The 23363-nt window shown below is 41.8% G+C and overlaps 1 protein-coding gene across 1 annotated transcript; it reads right to left on the reverse strand.

Moving 5' to 3' along the window:
• Nucleotides 1-1562: 1562 nt before the first annotated feature.
• LOC119660145 (protein takeout-like) lies at nt 1563-20485 on the reverse strand. Its single transcript, XM_038068545.1, has 4 exons — nt 20293-20485; nt 2205-2439; nt 1994-2136; nt 1563-1936 (listed from the first exon to the last, which is right to left on the reverse strand). Exons 1-4 carry the CDS (start codon nt 20360-20362, stop codon nt 1635-1637), a joined length of 750 nt encoding a protein of 249 aa, XP_037924473.1. The 5' UTR covers nt 20363-20485; the 3' UTR covers nt 1563-1634.
• Between the last annotated feature and the right edge of the window lie 2878 nt (nt 20486-23363).

Below are 23363 nucleotides of genomic sequence, written 5' to 3' on the forward strand. Positions count from 1 at the left end.
TTCTGGCATGTAGAGCCATATCGTAAGAAACATTCGAGACGTCCAGCTCTAGGATAAATCCCTATTCTACCTGCAAGGAGATCACCATCCTCTCCCGTGGTCATTTAGCATCTTATAGGGCAGAGAGCGGTCTGTCAGATAATTCCTCAATATCCGTAAGAGACGACTTCCATGAAAGAATCTAGTATGGGTTTCCCTGCTCTAAAATCGAACTAAAGCCAAGGACAAAAAAGGGGTTCCCCCCCCCCCCCTCCATACATGCAAAAGGAGGCTGTATATTTTTTTTCATTAAATATAGTTATGTGGGGAATCAAATGAAATGTCTCGGTTAGTACTTTCCGAGGCCGGTCTTAGTTTTGACATTTGTTGGAAAGGTCCGGAGTGGGGGGGGGGGGGGGGGGTTGAAAGAGATCATTTCTTTAGCGGACCCATTTTCAGAAACTACCCAACCGAAAAATCTGAAAAAAATCAAGAGACTGCCACTATGTGGTACCTAGGCTCTGAAAGACCCCCCCTATGCCGATATCTGCTCTAGTAACTAGCTGCAACACCTCCCTTCAGTTTATGCTAGCATCACAAAATTTTGCAGCAATATAGACTGTAACAGAGAGCATAATTCTACCAGTCTCTTGGAAATCGCACTAATACTTACAAAGTTGTAATAGGTCAAATTCGTCGCTTCTTTGCAAATTCAAGCCTTTGAATATCAAAACCAGGTGAAAGTGGGACAAGTTCGCACTCAAATGTCTTTATAAAAGAAATACACAAAACCTTTCATACTCGAAGCGTCCAGATTCCGGTTTCTCGACTTGTTTTCTCTTATTACTTGTTCTGTTTCACGATTTTTAAAAGAAAAAAAAAACGCGTACCGAGCTTTCATTGATTTTTAATTCACGTGCTACGTCGGTTTTTCTCCAGCGCAATGCTGGAACCGTGAGCGGTCACCCATCCGCTTGCCCGTCGCATCAATATGCCAAGTCTGCTTTACACCTGTTCAACAGTGCGTCCGGCAACAAGTTCCGCAACGTCGTCTGCATAATCGGCCAGGCGAGACTCTTCGGCCATATCGAGTCTCAGCAGACTATCGCAGGAAGCGTTCCAGGGGTCCGGCCCTAGGATGGATCCCTGTGCTACTCGTGACATGATTTCCATCCTTCTCTGGCCCTCTAGCTTCTTATAGAGCAGGGAGCGGTCTTTCAGATAATCCCTCAATATCCGCAAGTGATAGCATGGCACGTGGAATAAGTTTTCCAATGTGTCTAGCAAATCTGTCCATCTTACGGAATTGAAGGCATTTCTGACATCAAGCGTTATGAGGAGCACTATCTGTCGAAATCGGTGGCTGTGTGCCTCGACTCGATGAACCACATCTACGTATCATTCATAATGGCATCCACTGTGGATCTCCCTGTTATGACCTCGAACTGCCTTGGGGATAAGTCCCTGGCAGCGCGGATCGACGAACTTCCCGATGTTCACCCTCGCGACATTCCACAGGCAGGGGGAGCGTCGCGTTTGTGTTCGCCGAAAAGTATTTATGATCGGGGAAACAAAAAAACACAATTGAAAAAATCGTTATATTTAAAAAATGAATCTCACAAAAACATATGTACATTCAATTAATTTAAATTATTTCAGGGTAAAAATAGCTTCCTATAAGGTATTGCAGAAAAGGGTCCTTGTATCGCAATTAGTAATACTTCACTAATAGCTTCAGCAATGGACTGATTAATTTCTGCGAAAATTTCCTTCCAGTTTTCGTTTATGAATAGATTCATATTATCGCCCAATGCCTTATCACCATTGAATAGATTCTCGAAATTCACACGCAGTCGGGTTATATCGAAATCCAATTTCACTTTAGTTAAATGGAAGTATTCCTCTCCATCCTTTGTTTCAGGATGACCGAGAAGTTTGATCTTTGCATCAACGTTTTCTGAAAACAAATACAATTTTAAATGCTTTCAATTCGACTTGACTGCAGAGAGCTTACCAAGAGTTAGGTTACTCTGTCCGTGGCCAGTAATTGGTAGGACCAGAACTCTACCCTTGATTTCATAAGGTCCTGTGAGAACCAGTGATGGAATTTTTACATCCACTTCAAAGTTGGAGTTCATAATGTCTTTTTTGAAGCCTCTGTAATGGTAGAAAAATATAAATATTAAATGATGTGCTGAATAGTATCCCGCAAAGTAAGTACTTACGAGCTACTGTAAACCTTCATGTTTTTGAATCCGATTAGAAGGAACTCCGTGAATTTCAGTGTAATGCTAACTGGGCTTTCGCTGTTTTGTGCAATTAACATGGACCTAATTTTCAGTGGATCAATTGGTATCAGATGTAGACCCCGGTGACCACTAAAATGGTTGTGAACCACTTCGTCGATGGCCTGCTGCAGGCAACTTTGATCGTCATTTTTGCATTGGGGAATATCTTTAGCTGAAAAAAAGATAGGATGTTGATTAGATGGTTGTTGTGTAAACTAGAAAGAATATTGAATTATACAGAAAAAAATTTATTTTTTGGCTCTAATATCGCTGCCTTAAAAAATCATCTTTTAAAATGGTTGAAACTCTGACGAAAAAAGTCAGAATGGAAATTGAAGTATAACGTAGCCACGACAACCTATACCGCAATCAAAGTCAACTAAAACCGGTTTCGAAAAGTACTAATCGAGATTTTTCATTTGATACCCTACACCGTTATATTTGGTGGAAAACTCGTATACCCCGCTTTTGTATGTAAACTCAATGAGGAAGGATGCATATGCGGGCGTTCACAGTTTCCATCATTCGAACAAGTGTCGTGTCAATCGGTACAGTCGTTTCTGAGAAAAGCGCGTGTAATAGACAGATAGACATACAGACAAGCAGTAGTAGATGTCCGGCGTACAAGAAGACGATTTCAGCTCTATGTAGATGAATTTTCTACAGCTGAGTCCAGGACCTGCTTTCACAAAGTGTGCTCGTAAATAAACTTGATGTCACCATCATATGCAAGAAATACAGAAATCTTCATAGTGGCAAAATGGCAATTTGCGCCTGCGGAAACCGAGCCACTGAAAAGACTATCAACAGCCTAGAAGATGGAGCGATGTAGGCGGCAGTAAGATAAATAGCTGCCAATGTTCACGTTAGATAAATTCTTACTAATGGTCCGAGCAAAGTCACTACAACTTGATTATAATAGGTGGCAATTTCAACACTTGGGTTGAAGATTATATAAATATGACGGAAGACCAACGCGTCGTATGGTTTGGACGAATCAACTGAATGAAATTATCGTCCGAGCCTATTATCCAAAAACGGATTTGGAACACCGACTCTATGCCGCGTTCATAACCTGATTTCCGGAACTAAGTCATGTTCGAGAACAGAAGACGTCACCAGTTCTGGGTGACAGTGAATAACAACCGAGTTGCTCTACCAACACTTGAGGTCGGTGTGGAGTCATCTACTTACCGAACTAGTCAAAGGAGCAACGCAAGTCCTTCACCTGTAAGGCATTCCATGAACCCAGTAGTCAGGAAAAGCTTAGTAACTGGGGTTGTCGAACCAATTTATAATGAGACTTTGACTGTATTCCAGGTCGCATTCACAGAATATGCTGAGGTTCTCCCAGATTTTAGGCCAAAAAACCCAAAAATTAAAGTTTACTTCGGCAACTACCAACATTATTGCTGACGTGCACAGAATTTTGTCTAGTGAGATTCTTCGTGTCAATAATCAACATCTTAGAGCGAATAACTGCGGTATGCGCAGGAGGGCTTTATCGTTCTGGGTGTTTCGACTTAACAAAAGAGTCGAAAAGTTGAGAAAGGAGATTGGCCGTATCACGTACGCACTTCTTGGAAATCCATCACCAAGCATGCACAGATGCGTTGCCTACATCATTTGAGACTACCATCTCTCTAATGATATGCCAATCGCAGAAATTCTCGAGGTGCCGAAGCAGAAACTGCAGTTTACTTCAATCGCATCCGTAGGTATCAAAAGAGCTTTTAGCGAAGGACAGGCAACACCTTGTTATTCCAAAACCAACGGGAATTCTAGAAAAATCTCACTAACTCAGGTCATGAAAGTAACCTCGATCTGGATCAGGCGGAAGACTTTTGGGGAAGTATTTGGTATGAACCCATCCGTTGCAACTTACAAGCAGCATGACTCCCACATCTTATACGTTTATGCGAGCCCCTCCTCGAAATGGTCATTCCTGACGTAATTGAAGTCTAGATAGAAACAGCTCTTGAATAGACAGGTAATTGGAAGGCGCCAGAAGTTGATAAGATTCACAAATTCTGGCTGAAGCGGTTCAAGAGCACTCACATCGTTTTAATAAGATGATTGCCGATCCGAAATTAGTTCCACAGTTTTTCATCAAGGGGATAGCTTTCCTCATCCCCAAGGAACAGAGTGCCTCTTGCTCTTCAAAATGTCGACCAATTACTTGTATTCCTACCATCTACAAGGTCGCTTCAGTTCTCTGTGCGAACATCTTAAAACATGTTGATGTTCATAAATTGATAGCTGAGGAGCAAAAAGCTTGTAATTGATATAGTCGCTGTGAAGGAGGCCGTCCACACAAAAGGAAATATCTCAACATCCTATATTGATTATGTAGCTCCATATGGCTTTCGTGGTTACTACAAGTGTTACGCTCGTACAGAATCAACCCGAATGTGGTTCTTTTCCTGAGAACAGTGAAGGAGAATTGGAGCATGAAGCTATTGGTATCATCACAAACATCAGGACAGATATCAATCTGGCGTGGCATCTTCCAGGGGAAAATACACCGACAACGAAAGATACAGCCAAAATAACATCCAAACTGAGGGTGTGGATTCGGGCGACGTCTACAAATATCTCGGCGTATTGCAAGCAACAACACCTGCGGTGGCAATAATGAAATCTAAGCTGCTGGGGGAATTTGAACGCGTCTGGATCTTCTCCTAAAAACTGAGCTGTTCGGGAAAACTAAAATCATGACAATCAACACTTTCACCATTCCCCGTCCTTCTATATACTTTCGGTGTGATACAGTAGAGTAATATCGACTTAGAGTCTGTCAATACGGGTAAGGGTAGCTCTTGACAACAACAACATGCACAATAGAGCCGCTGAACAATTGAAGATCACTATCGCACGTCATCAGAGAGGTTGTAACCATCTTCGTTCCTCTTGCAACTTTTGAACTTTGGGTGTTAAACCCAAAAAGAAGAGTCCGCGGACCATAAAGGGTAGGAGCAAGTTACTCTCCATTTGGTCCGGTCCAATATCAAGTGGATGCGGACGTAGGACTCCTCAAACCCTAAGCAAAAAATATCCAGCTCCGGCCAAGCTTTAGTCAGAATTGTTGGCGGATTTACGTTGGATATAATTTGCATCCTTGTTGTGTTTTGCGAATAATGAAAAGGAGCGTATAACACCTGCGAGCCGCTTCGGTCACGTTGTTCCCAGGGCAGAGGTAATGCAGCGGCTGATAAGTTGCCTCTATCCTGGCACGAAACAGTAGCCGTCTTCGTCGTTCTTTTAATTATATATATCATATTATTCGAAACATTTTCACGTCTGAATGTCGTCCTGGCAAATACCGGTGTAGTCAATACTTTTTGGAGACGGGATCGATAATAGACCTTACATTTGTTAGCGGCACACTATCCAAGTATCTGAATTGCCGGGTGAACGAGAAATAGCCACCATCAGACTATCATCTTCCAGGTGGAGCGTAGGATGATAGGAGAATATAACAAGAAAACTTCAGTGGCAGGTTGGACATCCAAATTACATACTATTGTGAAGTTGATGAATATCGTAAGTCTGCCTTAAAGTCAGGAGACACAGTCATCGTAGCAATAATCGATCTAAGTCTGAAGAGTTACATAACCGATTAAGAAATACGAGAAAAGAACTACAAGCAACCATCTCTATAAGTAAAACCGAACCCTTCCAGAGATTACTGCAAGGAAGCGGTTTCCTACCCTGGGGCTTACAAGGCAGTCATGGTATCGATCAAGGATAAATGCTCACCGCCGATCACGAACCCTGGTTTGCTGCGAGATATCATTAGATCTCTTTTTTCCAGAAGTCTCAAGTGAATCGAATCTGTCTACTGCTCCGGTAGATCTCGATGAAATTGTCGAGGTAACGATAGAAAAGGCTCTTGATGCTGGGAAGAGGATTGCAGAAAATGAAACTTCAGGGGCTACTAGCGACAGTTAAGAGAGTTTCGTACAAACGATCACAGCGTGCTTCAAGAATGGAAAAAAGAGGAGCTAGTGGTAATTCTGGGGCCAAATAGGTCTTTGGGCAATGCTTTGTCCTATAGGCTTATATGCCACTAAACGACATTGGAAAATTTTTCAAGCGGGTCATCTACAACATCTTGTACCGATCACGAAAAGGGATGGTGTGTGTGTGATCTGCTGTCAATGCGATTAGTACGATGACAAAAATTGCGGAAGCAGCAATAGATGCCAATAAATAAGTAAAATAATTGAGGCTTTAGCCAAATTAGGTACTCCCAAATACCTAATGCGCATCGTCATAAACTTTCTTCGGGAAAGGCTATTGTGTTATGATTCAGACGATGGACCTAAGACACATCGGACAACCTGTGGGGTTTCACAAGGATCGGTCCTCGGCTCTCTTTGGTGGATAATAATGTACGATGCACTTTTGAGGATGCCGCTTCCCAAAGAGGTGGCGGTTATTGGTTTCGCAGATGATATCGGAGCATAACGTTTAGAGAAGTGTTTTTAGAAGTGGTCTACATGCACGCGATCTCAAAAGAAGTGTGGCATAAACATACATAAACAAACAGCTCGCAAACGTATAAATTTTTTGTATGTTATTTTTATAGGTATATTCTATAAAATGCGAACTCTTGGCCGGGTTCAAGAGAAGAATCCTCCGAAGAATTTCTGGCCCCTTACATGAGGATGGACGATTCCGTAGCCTACACAATGACGAAATCTAGGAGCGATACCATGACCGTCAGGTTGTGGATAAAATCCGGCTCAATAGGTTACAGTGGGCGGGTCACTAAATCTGTATGGATGAGGATGATCCCACCCGGAAAGTCTATAAGGGCAATATTTATGGTAGAAAAAGAAGACGCCTAAGATGGAGCGATGCCGTAGGCCAGGACGTCAGACAGCTTTTAGGGAAATCGAATTGGTGGACTTCGGCCCAAAACCGGGATGTCTGGAGTTCCTTATTGAGGAAGCCCTAGATCGAATACCGGTTGTTGCGCCGTTGATGATGATGATGATGATATTTTATAAAATAAATGTGTTTTAATGAAATTGATTTTTTGGAAAAAAGATACCAAGCGGTCTCCTTAAAGAACATTGGTTCCACGTTTAAGTGGATTGATGATGATATGGACTAGTTAAATCCTTGCCAAAAAGTACATAGTTTTCCATATTGCTGGTTCAATTCATGCAACGAGGTTCGTTAGGGATATCTATTGACTTCAATTTAGATCCTGAGAATTCTCTTTCTTATATGCTAAGCATAAAGACGTATGCCTTCTCGACACTATAAAGAAATGTCTAACCTAGTCTATAATAGATTGATGACTTAGGTATTGACAATGTGGTTTCTGTCATTTGAGATGAATTGTTGAGAATGTAGTTCTGGTAAACCTTTACAACAAATCGTTAATCTTGAAAAACGATAGAAAATACTTCCGAATTTGGCTAATATTTGGGTTGACTTGTCATTAAGTAACCTTTTCTAGTACGAAATCTTTCATATTAATAGTATCGAGGGAAATTCCACTGTGTTCTAAAGAACTATTATACCCTTTTGATAGTAAAGTTCACCTATTAACTATGATACAGCTATATCAGCTATCCGTTCTATAATCGACAAAATTTTGAGGATGTTGTGTTGAGTGTTTTGCCTTACGTCTGGTGTTTTTTCTTACGTATGTAAGTGTCCGATATTGTTCCAGAATATGTAGTTGGAAGTTCAGCCTGAACTACAGTGAGCAGACCTGTGAGTATTCCCATTAAGACCCTAAGGTTCTTTTTTAAACAATCCTGTAAGTACTTTGCTATATATATCCTTATAAGCACCTTGGATGCTTCATTCCTGGTAAGTTCACCTAATATAATTCGTTCAACCGTTTATCTTCTTTCCATTGACATTATGGCCATAGAGAGCATTTCGGCTCCTTTCTTATTTGCTGCCTCGTCTTCTAAACTAATACAATTTGGGATCCGGAGTATCCAGATCTTAATGTATGAGACGTTCTTATACCATTCAAGTGTTTACCTGGTTGGATTAGAATGCCTTGATATCGCCCTGGCTTTCAATTAGGACTAACTGAAAGTTAAAATGTATAAACCTGAATAAGGCGCATATTTTCGCTTGAAATGTACTGGTATGCCCATCTATTGGCTCCAATTATTTTTTTCTTCGATTCCTTGGCGTTCCCTCCCTTTGTTGTTAGGGACTCACCAGTGTACCAGATGGTTAAGTAGTAGTAGTTTAAGTAGTAGGTCACTGCCACTGGTATTCATCCAGTGAGATCCCAAGCCCAGGTAAAGGAGGAGGGTTTGAGGCAACGTACTCTGTACTATCCTCAGTAAAACAAAAATAAAATGCTGAGATCAGGGAAAGAGATAAATAGAGTATAGTTGGAGTTTTTCCACTATGCTAAATCCTACCTGATCTCTTTTGGCGACAGGTCCCGAGACAGGCCGACCAAGAAAATGCATACAATGTCGTTACAAACAAGATGATCGCATTGAGTCATAAGCGCTCTGCAAGAAACCCGATGGTCTGGTGCCAAAAGCTGCGATTTAGAGCTATTTTGGTAGCCCACACACCCAATATGGTGTTGGCATTGCTATCTCTGAGGGTTTCCCTGATGCCATTAAAGAAGTCGAAAGAATTGATGATCGGCTGATGAAGCTCATCATTATATCAGCTGGTCGCACTATTCACTTCTTCACCCTGTATTCACCACTGACAGGTCGATCTGATGCCGAGAAAGATGTCTTCTGGCAACTTCTTGATGAAAAGACTGCTGACGACTATATCATCATTGCCGGCGAATTTAATGGTCATATGGGTGAAAAGGCAGACGGTAACAGGTGCCATGGGGGAAAGGAGTTCGGAGCGGGCAATGAGGGTGACGAGCGTATAATTGAATTTGCGGGCACCCACGACCTTATACTTATGAATACATGGTTCAGCAAACCATTGTCTCATCTTCTTACATTTTATAGTGGGAAGAGTAAAACGCAAATCGACTATATTGAGTCACCAAGCTTGATATGCGGTACATCAACCGAGATACTTGTCCTTGGAATGACTATGTTGAAATGAAGGTCCGTGAAAAGAAACACCTCTACCACAAATTTCTTGACAATAAAATACTGGCCAATTGGCGAATTTATAAGAATGCCAACCGGGAAGCAAAAAAGCAGTCGCTGGCACACGAGCGGACTGTTACAAAAATCTTTACGATAAACTGGTCACTCGGAGAGATCTGTACTGACTTGCTAAAAGCCGTAATGAACGTACACACGATATCGAGCACCTCTGTTGCGTTAATGACTAGAACGATACTTTGCTTACCAACGGTCGAGCCACAACGGAAAGATGGTGAGAATATTTCGAACAGATTTCTACTGAAGAATTTGTTCATCCTCCATTTTCACAATCATTGCCGACATTTGGACCAGTTCCATCTGTCAGCGCAACTTCCCCACGTACTCGAGGAGGGCGATCAGATCCGCGTTTGCAAGGGACTCATCTGAGGTGGCTCTGCCACGAAGCTTCACCCGAGGTTATCTGGAACCATGGGAACCAGTATGGCCCTCTGAGAGCATATGCTCCAGGAGAATCCTTGGGGAATGTGTTCTCGGCCCGGTTATTTGCGGTTGGCCCTCAAGTGGGAGTTTCATGGTGGTTGTGGTTATGTCTACATTGCGGGCAGAGCTCCTCGGAGCTCAAGCGTGGAGTTGCGCTGTACAACTCGGTTGCCGTACCCCTTAGTTGCGGCAGACGTGTTAGATAGGCCCCGCATCCACTGGTATGAATGCTGTGCCTGCACTCAGTATAAACCACTACCGCTGTGCTTGTCATTGCGGGCCTCTGATTGTGGTCCCAAAATCAATCCGTGTTCGAAGAGGACCGTGGGATTATGCCTACACGGCAGGTACTCACGTTAAACCCCCCAGGACTTTCATGTCAGCGCAACTGAAGTCGAGGAGGCAAAAAAACGAATGAACTAGGGGAAAGCCACAGGACCTGACGACATTGCAACTGAGCTCTGGAAAGCGAAGAGCTAGGACCCAACAATGTGGCTCAGTGAATTCTTTAATCGGGTTATTGAGGAAGGAAGAACACCATCTGACTGGCAAGAAAGAACCACTGTTCCAATATGGAAAAAGAAAGGTAGTCCAGTAGAATGTTCAAATTACCGTCCGATCCGGTTACTTTCCCATACCATGAAGATTTTTGAACGCATTCTTGACAACCGTATTCGCGAAATCTTTAAAATAACCGTGAATCAAACCGGATTTGTCAAAAACTGCGGAACTACTGACGCAATACACGCTGCACGGTTACTCATGGAGAAACACCGTGAGAAGGATCGCCCTCTTTACATTGCATTTCTGGATCTAGAGAAAGCGTTTCACCGTGTGCCACACGAACTCATCTGGTATGCTTTACGACAATACTTAGTACCAGAAGAACTCGTGCGTTGGGTTCAATTGCTCTGCCACGATCCGAAAAGTAAAGTTCGAAGTATGGCGGGTGTATTAAAACCGCTTCGTGTCTCTGTTGGTGTTTATTAAGGAAGCGCCCTCTCACTACTGCTCTTTGTTCCTATTATGGACACCATCACACGGGACATCCAACGTCCAGCGCCCTACACACTGCTTTATGCAGATGATGTTTTCCTAGCATCTAATAGCAAAAATTATCTCGACCAACTTGTCCAAAAATGGAATGATCGCCTCATGCTACACGGTCTCAGATTGAACCTGAATAAAACTCAATTTTTGACGACCAATCCACATGAAACAGCCACAATCACTGTCAGCGGCAGTGATCTGCCCAGAACTGAGCGATTTAAATATCTCGGGTCAACGCTATCAATCAATGGAGAACTGCGTTATGAAATTGCTTCACGCATTAACGCAACCTGGATGAAGGGGCGTTCCACAGCTGGTGTTCTTTGTGACCGACGTATCAGTGAATGTCTCAAAGCTAAAAGTTACCGCAATGTCGTCCGTCCTATCACCCTCTATGGTTCTGAGTGTTGGTTGATTATAAAAGACAATGAACGGCCTCTTGCGGTAGTGGAGACGAAGATGTTGCGTTGGACTAGTGGCTTGACACGTTTTGATCACATCCGAAATGAGGATATCCGCAATCGTTATGGGGTTGCAAAGTTCGTGGAAAAATTGCGAGAGAGGCGTCTTCGATGGTATGGTCACCCAATTCGTGCTAACGATGTGCGCGATGTGCGGTTACGGTGGTACCACAGGCGAAGTAAGGGGTGCTTTCAGTAGTTAGAAATTCCACGGGATGACGGGTAGGGGTCTCTTGAAGATTTTCATTTGTAGCGACATCTTAATGACATGACAGCATCAACATGGCAACGCCTTTCAACAGCTGATATGCTCAACAAAGTAACGTCACTATATGGATCGGCAAGGATATAAATTCGACGCCATCTGACTCTTTTACACACTCTTTCTCTCGACCTTCTCGGTGTTTGTAACTTAATTGTTTTTTTCGAATTTGAATAAATGGGTAGAACCTAAAAACGTACTTTTTCATCTATCTACATTGGTGACCCCGACGCGTTCAATATACTCCCTAAATGGTAGAAAATTAGTTTGTCTTTCTATTTGTGATATTTGGAACAATGACTGTTTATCAGTTTAGACACTAGAGGAAGCCCTCTTAGGCTTGAATCCCTGATAGAAGAATTAATAAAATCAAAAGGTTATTTCAAAAAGTTGAAAAGTTGAAATGACACCAAGGCTTCAAACTTGGGGCTCATTAGATTCCATAGCGTTTATGCATGTAGATGGGCTTAAGGGTTGGGCTGATAGTTGGCAGCCTTTGAATGAAGACTAAATCAGTTCATTACCGTGCATAATTCGGATGATTTATTTATTACTGTGTTTTCGTTCAAACTGTGAAGGAATTTTACTTGAAAGATGATGCTGAAGATGAGAAATACTTGTAGGAATACCTATGAGAGTCTTCATTAATAAATAACCTATTGGGCTAGGTCAGTTCTTTAACTATTCAGTCGGTTGCTATGTATTAAAAAAGCAAGTCATCTTACGTCTATTAGTTATCAAAAATTAGGGGCATGGCGTTCTCAACTTACGTCTATGGATATGCGTATTTACGGCATAATCAATTATCATTATGAAACTTCTTCTGAATGACCTTGAGGCAATCTTGATATTGACAATGAAATGTTAATTTTACAGATACAATACAGTAAATACATCTCTAGCATGAGAGAGGCAAGTTTTATCGTCTTTCGGCTAATTATACAAGTTGCTAACTTAATATTGGAAGTAATCTTTTCCAAACGGTTTATATAAATTTCAATCAAGCGAAACGGTCAATTTATTCAAATGCCATTCGTAAATGAAAGTATTTTTGAGCTTGAACTTGACTTCATTATTTCTTCAAACATAGTGAAAACTCCCTTAGAAATGTAGATATTTATATTTGTACATGAGATTTATTTGTGTATTTTTTAGTGAAATTTTGGACGAATTTTGAATTTCTTGAAAATTATCGAGTGTTGTTTATATTTTTCATCAGGGCTAGCTAATTAGTTATGATGTTTCCACTCAAGACACGATGTAATCATCGATGAGTCAGCGATTAGCAAAGAAGATTGACGTACTATTTGCGGGCAAACATCCGTCGAAAATTCCCCTATCAGGTCGTCTTCTGTAGAATATACTAATAAAACATGTTTGCTCAGCTAATAGGTAATAAATGGTTTTTAACTGGTTGATCGACTTCTAGAATTTTCTAAATAGAAGATCATTTACAAAGATATACCGAGTGGTAATATGGTTGCGTTCAGTGAATTTTTATCGTAGCTAGATATTCAATTATTCCCTATGCTAGGGGTAGGTAGGTATCAGTGGCCGCTCCGAGGGGCCAAATTAGCGCTTTGGTGCGTCGTTTTGATGCCACAAACTCCTAAGACCGTGATTGTTGTTATGGGAGCAGGGAGGCAGAGTTTAGTCAGCTCGGATCTTCAGAGCCAGCCTGTAGCTCTAAGGTCCCAAAGAATGGTTTATCCAGTGTCCGCAGCCTGACTCTAGCCAGAGCTGGGAAATCACAGAGAAAGTGCATGAGGGTTTCCCTTCCTTCTCCGCAGCTTCGGCAATGCGAATTGTAGCGTATGCCGAGCCTAGCGGCATGGTCCCCTATGGGCTAGTGCCCCGTGCAGACCGCTGTAATCTTGAATGCATTTGCACGCGTCAGGCATAGGAGCTCTCGTGATTGGGCTATATTATAAGCGGGCCAAATTCTCCTTGACTTGGCACAGCTCGTAAGCCTTCGCCAGCGGAACACTGACTATATTCGCCGAAGGACTGCTAAGAGCAGAGCATTGCCTGGCCAATCCGCCAACCCGCTCATTTCCCTCTATGTTGCTATGCCGCCCCTTGAGCGTGCCGCCCAGATGGTTCAGCGCGTCTCTGCACTGCCCCACCAGCCTGGAAGATGTCGTCGCTGAGTACAAAACCTTGATGGCCGCTTGGCTGTCGATCAGAATGGCTATGTTACGCTTGGGGCTCGAATCTCGCTCCAGCCACCGGCAGACTTCCAATATCGTCAATACTCCCGCCTGGAATACACTGGCGAAACCTGGGAGACCATACGACTTGGATACACTGTGTGTATTCGAGAAAACCCCCGCGCCGACTCCACAGGCCATCTTTGATCCGTCCGTACAGAATAATGTATCATAATCTTGCAACACGCCGCCGGTTTTCCACTTTGCCCTGGTTGGAAGGTCCACAGCAAAGTTTCTCGTGAAGTTCAGTTTTCGTGTGGCATAGTCCGTGGGGAATGCCCAGATTTCCCGTGGTATTTCATCTAGGGTGTTGTTGTGGCCATAGGACTTCGCTGTCCAGCATCCGGATTCACGTAGTCTGACGGCACTGCATGCTGCAACATATTTAATGTGGAGGTCTAGGGGGAAGAGAAGCAAGAGTACATTGAGAGCATCTGCCGGACAGGACTGCAGAACCCCAGTAGTACCTGCACACGCGGTTCTTTGAATCCTATTGAGCTTCATCCTATTATATTTTTTCTCCAAAGGCTGCCACTATACAATAGAGCCGTAGGTTAGGATCGGACGCACTACAGCGGTGTACATCCAGAGAACCATCCTCGCCGGAGACCCCATTTCTTCGCAAAGGTTCTCTTGCAGGCATAGAAGGCTATACAAGCTTTCTTAACCCTCAGTTCTATGTTCAATCTCTAGATGCTTTACATTAGAGGAAAGAACCAATCTTTGTTCATTCAGCCGTGGTAGATGGAAATCAGGTATCCTTGGCTTGGTGGTGAATAGCATCAGTTCCCTATATTTAAGATCAGTTTAGATGACGAGTTCATTCTGGAATGTTGAATAGGTTTTATAGTTAGCTTGCATCAGTATCTGTCCTCACGACGAGAGTTGACTATTATTCAGCAGAGCAACATACAGAAATGCAAGGTTCGGGGCCCTAGCGAGAAAATCCGGGTTCGAGGTGAAAATTTGGCGGAAAAACTGGCCCGAGGGTGAAAATTGTGCCCTCCCCCTTTAATCTCTACTTTCCATTGAATTCTGTATTGCGGGCTCGTAAGAAAAATCCATCCTTCTCAGGTCTGGTTAACATAGATACAAAGAAGTGAATGATAACCGTAGCTAGCTTATTTATTATTCCAATCTATGCACCTTTATCTACTCTTGAGAAATTGAGTCTATCATACCTCGCATTGATATAAACTAGTCGGGAAACCAGAAGCTGGACGCTTTAGGTACGAAAGGTTTTGTGTATTTCTTAGTATGTAGCACGTAATATATGCATATATTATGTGAGAATATCCACTTTCGGATAATATTGACATTCATAGTCTTGAATTTGCAAAGAAGTCACAACTTTGACGTATTATCACTTTGTTAGTAATAGTGCGATTTCCGCCAAACTTGGCAGGATCATGCTCTATGTTATACCCTATATTTCATGCTAGCATGAACTTAAGGAGGGTTTTGCAGCCAATTACTAAAAATTATAGTAATATACTATTATTAACTTTATTTGTACAGATATCAGTATGGAAGGTATTTCGGAGCTCAGGCACCATATGGTGGCAGCCTCCTGATTTTTTTCAGATTTTTCGGTTGAGTTGTTTCTGAGAATGGCCCCCTTAAAGGAATGATCACTTTCAACCCCTCCCACTCCCCACATTTTCAACAAATGTCAAAGCTAAGACCGGCTCCGCAAAGTACTAACAGAGATCTTTAATTTAATGCCCCACGACTATATTTGATGAAAAAATTTTACACCCCCCTTTTACATGTATGTGGACATCTCCTTAAATTCAACGTAAAAGGATGTAACTCACTGTATGCGTGAGCGTTCACAGTTCCCACCTTTCTACCGAATTTGGTGTCAATCGCTACAACCGTCTCCGAGAAAAATGCGTGTGACGGACAGACAGACAGTAAGCCGATTTTAATAAGGTTTTGTGTTTATACAAAACCTTAAAAAGAGCTGAGGACAATTAGATTCTTCTTGAATGGAATTTTAATATTTCACTCGAATGTCAATAACTCTCGTTAATTATGACGTCAGCATCTTATTTATATGGCTTAGGATGCTGTTAATTCGCACGAAATTGATAAGTTTGAACTGCTATAAATTTGACACTAATTAGTACACATAGAATGAACTTGGGGGGAGTTTTTCAGTCAATTTCTGTCAATAGGTATAACCGTTTCTGAGGAAAGTGTGTGACCGTCATCATGGAGAAAGAAGAGTACTACAAGGCCGTCATAAATGAGCTAAACAGCGAAAACTTCTACGAATTTTGGGAAAACTCATTGCCAAAGTTGATGAAACGAGTGAAAAACGTATCAAAGAATGTGAAGTTTGGTAATAGTAGAAATGCTTAACTCAATTTTTCCCAGCATTAATCGATTGAACCAAATTCACAAATCAGGAAACGAAATGAGGAAGATCATTGCTGCAATCAATTCCCCAACCAAGAGTGTGCCGAAAAAGAAAAAGGATTTATCCAAATAGAATAAAGAAGTCCATCAGTGCATGGAGCTAGCTATTCCATGAATGAATTGAAACTGCTTTGCTTTTTCATTTTAGAGAAAGTTCCAACAAGGGGAGTTTCAAGAGTTGCAGTGGGAAACCCCTCTTATCACATATACTGAACGAAGTTTTCTTGAGTAGAGAGTCAAAAATCGAAAAGATGCATTTAATCTCAACAGGGTCCATAACAACAGTTATCACATGGGCTATGGTTAGACATAAAATTAATATATATGTACAACCAATTGGAAGTTAGAAGCTCACCCCCTTTCCATGTAGCTTCTGCCTCCTAGTGTGGACTATGGATTCTAAATATATATGATGGAGAGGCAATTTCGACGTACTACAAGCCCATTAATAACATTAGGATTTCCTCCAAACTTTCTAGTATTGTGTTGTTTCTTGAACGGACTTAATAAGATTTTTAGTAAATTTAAAAAAGGGGGTATTACTATGATTTTTTGTAAAAGCGCTATTCCTTGGCTACTTTTTTATAACCCTCAGGTGTTGTCTCTAGGGGAAAAAGAGGGCTCAGCAAGAACAACTCTTCCATATGATTTCGACCGGGCCGAATTCAAAGTCGAATGGAGATTTAAATTCGGGTTGGATACCAACGACCCTGTGAAAAAATGGATATTGGCACAAAGAGGTACTACTGAGGATTAAAGAAGTGGTCGACCGTCGGCACTTTCCACAGAAGCGGAAAGAAAATGAACTAGCAACAGGCAGGGGGAAAGCAACGAAACGGCTGAACGCATCCTCTGGACTCGGTAAATAAGTATCGAAGCGAACCGTATATTGATTAGCCAAACAGGAACGACAGGCGTGTAGACATGTGAAACATTTATTTTTTGCAAAGGGCATCCGCTGATGATAAAACTTTCGGTCGTGTATATACGATTGCTGATATATGTTAACTGCATGCGACGCCTAATCAAAAGAACAGAGCAGTGAGGCCGGGCGATATCTCGACAATTATCATGATACGGTGCACGAAATTCGGCATAAGTCATGGCAGTTAGTGGAGTAAGCAGCCGCCGAAAAATCCGATTACACGTTGTCAAGGGAAGAGCATCGGATAATGGAAAATATTGTAGGGATAAGGCTGAGTACCATCTACAAAATATTCTCCTCTATCTTGCTAGGCCAGATACGCCCAGAACATCATTGGCCCATACCAAAGAGACTTTACTCCAGGCAAATCAACAAAAGATCAGATTTTCTCTCTGCGGCAAGCGATGGAAAAACTGTTGGAATATGGACATCAGTTGCACCATCTTTTCATCGACTTTAAAGCCGCCCGTGATAGCATAGCCAGGGTAAAACTGTACACGGCCATGAAAGAATTCGGTATCCCAACGAAATTGATAAGACTGACTAGGCTGACCCTGACCAATGTGCGAGGCCAGATAAAAGCATCAGGATCACCCTCAAGACCATTCGACATCACCAACGGTCTACGACAAGGGGATGCTCTATCATGTGTCCTCTTTAACCTGGCCCTCGAGAAAGTGATCCGTGATGCTGAAGTAAATGCGAGGGTTACAATCCTCTTTAGATCCACCCAACTACTGGCTTATGCTGATGATATCGACATTATGATAAGAACGACCCGAGACATACAAACTGCCTTCATCTGGATCGAGCAGGCGGCGCTAGATCGTATGGATGAGGATGATCCAGCCCGGAAAGTCTATAAGGGCAATATTTATGGTAGAGAAAGAAGACGAGGCAGACCCTGCCGGAGATGGAGCGGTGGCGTAGGTGAGGACGCTAGGCAGCTTTTGGGGATATCGAATTGGTTATTATTATTATTCTGTTAAGGGAAAGTCGCACCGGGTCCTTAAAGAACTATTGTGCCCCTTTCACTGGTAATAGTGGACCTATTGATCATACCGTCTGCAACTTTAGTATATTCTCTACTTCCAGGTCTTTCAGCTTTGCATCTAGTATTAAATCTGGGAGATGCCTCGACCTACTTTGCACAAGTGCCGGACACTGTCCCAGGACGTATATAGAGGTAGTATAGTTCCCTCAACAGTTCTCTTTCTTCTTCTTCTTCTTTATTTCTTAGAGTCATAGCCATGAAACAGTTTCCGATTCCACGGAAAGGTTCTGGCCCATGTAAAGGCGTCCCTATTCCTTTCTTGGCTAATTTGTCTGCTGCCTCGTTGCCTTCCAACCTAGCATGGCCTGAAACCCAAAGTATCCAGACCTTGTAGGACGACGCGAGTGTACTCAGTCTCTCAAGGCATTCCCACACCAGTTTAAAGTTCACCTGTGGACCTAAGTACCTTAATCGCTGCTTGGCTATCGGTGAGAATAGCTATGTTCTGCCCCCTGTAGTTCATCTAGTGATTAAAGGAGGCACATTTGTCTATGGCGTATATTTCCGTCTGGAATATGTTAGTGCACCTGCCCATTAGCTCAAAGTACATTTTCCTTGGACCAATGACACCGGCACCCTCTCCCTTTGCTGTGAGGGATCCGTCAGTATACCAAGTAATCAGTTGCCGGTTTAAGCCATATGTCGTACCCACGCTCTCTCAGTTTGCCTTGTTACTCCAACGTCTATCAAACTTCTTATCAAAGTGAAACCACGTTGTCATATTATTTCTTGGTATCAGTAATTCGGGATACCACCTAGAAAGAATATCGATCTACCTTCAGTTTAGGCAGCTCCCCGTCCCACTGATACTAACGGTCATCCTGAATATTGCCCTCCTTGCTTGCATGTGTATGTGCATATGGAGAGGGGATAATCCCAGAAGGACCTCCAGGGCTGCCGTTGGGCATGTCTTCATTGTCCTAGTGATACACACGAAACCTAGCCTTTGGAGCTTATGTAATTCCTGCTATAGATCTACAAGTCATCAGAGCCCGCGTGGCTTTCCGACAAGTGTTTCCGGCATGTGTACTCCAGAGTAATTTTTGGTCTAACGTAATTCCCAAATATTTGACCTCTGTTTCTCGTTTTACCTCCATATCATGTACTCTTATGGCTCTCAGGTTATCAAGTTTACGCCTCCTAGTGAATGGTACTATGGTGGTTTTGGCTGGGTTAATCCGCAGTCCCACCTTCCTGCACCAGGCACTAGTAACCCTTAGTCCAGTTTGGATTCGATCACATAGGGTATTTTCATATTTGCCCCTACACATTAAAAGCGGTGGACCTCGGCGTAAAACCGAGGTGTCTGGAGTTTCTTATTAAGGCAGGCCTAGACCGGATACCGTTTGTTACGCCGTTGATGATGATGATTATAGGGATAATATCTTCCAATGCCTTAATAGTGTCGCATCAGTTTAAGGACCAAGAGGAGGAGATTTGACCGCATACAACTAATGAAGCGAATTACAAGCACCGCGCAAATGCTCGGACAGATGGGCCTGACAACTCTACCGACTAGAATCCCAAAGAAAATGTGTGACCCAGAAGACTCAAAAGTAGGCAGCAGTTGATTGACGAAAACAGGATGAATGGGACGAAACTTTGTCAGGGGATATGAAAAATCTGCGAAAAGTTCGGAGGATAACACACTTCTTGGTAATTCCATATTCATCTTCATCATCAACGGTGCAATAACCTGTATACGACCTAGCCTTGCTTTAATAAGAAACTTCATATATCCCAGTTTTGCACCGAGGTCCATCAATTCGATATCCCGTCAGAGTGCCTCTCATCTGAAGTAGGGTCTGCCACGTCTTCATTTTGTACCACAGATTAAATTTTTCTTTTTGAATTTCTGAATAAAAACGGAACAGAGTCAATGTTGAATGTTGGGGGACTTGAATTGTATAGCAGTGCATACCACTTGAGTTGTTTAATCCACATAAGACAGTTGATAGACCTTGGTTTCAATTTCACCCTTAATTTTTAAATTGTGTCACTAACAACTTTGAACTTCAACCGTAGCTCATAAAATGTTGATCACATAATTGAAAATCTGAATACTGTTTAAGATACTTACGAAAGTCGATACAATTTACTAAATTCACAAACAGAAATATAGTAACCAATAAAATCACAGAATTCGTCATTTTAATTTTCACGATAATCAACTATTCGCGAATTTTATCTTTTACAAAAATCGACTTGTTAAGAATTATTCTCAACTAAAGGCCTACCGCACTCACGAGATACAGATATCTAAAGCTCCGCTTGGTCAGCTGCCTGATATTTATATTCAAAATCACCAACTAAACCTAACAAGTTACCCATTACCTGTAACCAGCGCAATCTTAATTAAAAGACGATAGTTAGCGATGAGAGGTACTCAAAGAGATTTATTGTTAGTTACATAGCGAAATTTTGAAGCAAATAATCAGGTTCTAGGAAAGCTTGTCTGACCGTCATTACGCAATGTTCGGGGCGGCCGGGTTGCCTGGGTACTTTGTAGTTCATTTTATTTACATACATACATATGTAGATACTTCTTTAATGGGTAGTTAGACAAATTTGTATATACAAAGAATATCATGAATATTCAGATGCTTTGTTTACAGAATATCTGGAAATAATTGCAGTAAGAATTATAGCTTACTTTCAGCTGTTATGTATTTGGTTGATCTGTAATTTTAAAAGGAAATTAAAAATGCATTACCGATAGATGTGTCACGCCAAGAGTTTAATTCTCTTTCAAGGTCGCATAAACCTGTCAACCTAGTGCATTAAACTGAGAAAATACATTAAATTAGATATTTCCTTTTTACTCATAACCTTTGAAAACAAAAATCGAATTATTTTATAAAAGTATCTTAAGTAACATTTTGGAGGATCTATTATTATATAGGAAAAGTCAATGATAATTTATTCAATTTAAATTTAGTTGCTATACTCAGCTTCATATATATATTATGTGCCTTACGGTCTCTCTGTATATATCATAACTTAAAAGGGCTCATTAACATTTTGTTTTTGTAAATAGAAAATTTTCAAGAAGTATGGATCATATGTATACACACATATGCGGATTATATCTTGACTTAATTGTGACTCAGGTAGAAACATTATGGTTAGATAAACACGTGTCATATGTAGATACTTCCGATTTTTACACATAAATCCACAAATTAGTATAAAAAATTCAATGCTCGTGACTTCTGGGAATTTGAGTAGATAACGTTAATTTTAGTTGGAAAGGTTTTACGAGAATTAGGTGCAAAAACGCATCCTTTTCTTTTATAATACATGCTAAATTTTCGTTTAAAGCCGATTTTTAAGGTTTTTTGTGAAACAAAATCTTATTAAAATGGCTTCAATGCCTATTTGCCCAGCTGTCTCTTCGTCTGTCACACGAAATTTATTGCAAAATGGCTGGAACTATCGTCACGAAATTTGAGGAAAATATATGTTCTGTGAACCGTGACATCTGTAACGAGTGGCATCATTTTGTGTTGATTTTAAGGGGGGCTCTCCATACATATTTGAAAGGAGGGAGCAAAATTGTCTTCCCTGAATATGGTCAGTATCGAATGAAAAGGCTTAATTGGTGCTTATCGGAAACGATCTCATTTTTGATATTGGTTGAATCGCAGGGGTGTGAGGACTCAAAATGTGTGCCACAAAAAGTGAAATAGGTCTCGTTCTCAGAACTTATCCAACCGAAAAATCTGAAGTGGTGCATCTACACAAAATCCAGGCCTCAAAATATCACAATATCTCTTGTGATAAATTATTTATTTATATTGACATTATTTCAAATTCCATGCTTAGGTTCCGTGCATGAAGAAAAAACAGACTGAAATTATTTGGGATTACCCTCACTTAATCTAGTAGTGGCTCCCAATATAGCACAGGCAAGGAATTCATGTAGTTCAGCGCTAGCTCAGTTCAGTACAGAATTAATGTATACTTTTACTGATAGCTTTTTACTCCATTATCATTTACGGCGCGACGGCATGCCTTTATAAGGAACTCCAGACATCCCGGTTTTGCCCAATTCGGTATCCTTAAAAGCTGTCTGGCGTACGTACGCCATTGCACCATCTCAGGCAGGGTCTTCTCTCGAACGCGGCCAAGAGTTCGGAATTTTTCTTGCTAAGAACCGAAGTCTCCGAAGAATACATGAGAACTGGCAAGATCATTGTCTTGTACAGTAAGAGCTTTGACCCTATGGTGAGACGTTTCGAAGGGAATAGTTTTTGTAAGCTGAAATAGGCTCTGTTGGCTGCTAGCAAAAGTGCGCGGATTTCATCGTCGTAGCTGTTATCGGTTATGATTTTCGACCCTAGATAGGAGAAACTATCAACGGTTTCAAAGTTGTAGTCTCCTATCTTCATCCTTTCCGCTTGACCAGTGCGGTTTGATGTTGTTAGTTGGTTGGGTTTTGCTGCTGATGTTACCACCGTATATTTTTTCTTGCCTTCATTGATGTGTAGCTTGATCGATCTTGATGAAGGCTGTTTGTACGTCTCGGGTCGTTCTTATCATATCATGGGTGGATTTAAAGAGGACCGTACCCCTTGCATTTACCTCAGCATTACGGATCACTTTCTCGAGGGCCAGGCTAAAGAGGACGCATGATGGGGCATCCCCTTGTCGTAGACCGTTGTTGATGTCGAATGGTCTTGAAGGTGATCCTGCTGCTTTTATCTGGCCTCGCAGATTGGTCAGGGTCAGCCTAGTCAGTCTTATCAATTTCGGCAGCCTAGTCAGTCTTATCAATTCTCATGGCGGTGTAATGTTTTACCCTGGCTACGCTATCATAGGCAGCTTTAAAGTCGATGAGAAGATAGTGCAACTGTTGTCCATATTCCAAAAGTTTTTCCATGGCTTGCCGTAAAGAGAAAATCTGATCTGTTGCTGATTTGCCTGGAGTGAAGCTTCTTTGGTATGGGCCAATGATGTTCTGGGCGTATAGAGCTACCCGGCCAAGCAAGATAGAGGATAATATTTTATAAAGGGTATTCAGCAACGTGATACCTCTATAATTGCTGCACTGTGTCATATCTCCCTTTTTATGTATGAGACAGATAATGCCTTTTTGTCAGTCGCCGGGCGTTGATTCGCTGCCCCACACCTTGATGAACCACTTGGTGT

Source organism: Hermetia illucens, chromosome 6, assembly GCF_905115235.1.
Source record: "Hermetia illucens chromosome 6, iHerIll2.2.curated.20191125, whole genome shotgun sequence".
In the NCBI taxonomy this organism is placed as follows: Eukaryota; Metazoa; Arthropoda; class Insecta; order Diptera; family Stratiomyidae; genus Hermetia; species Hermetia illucens.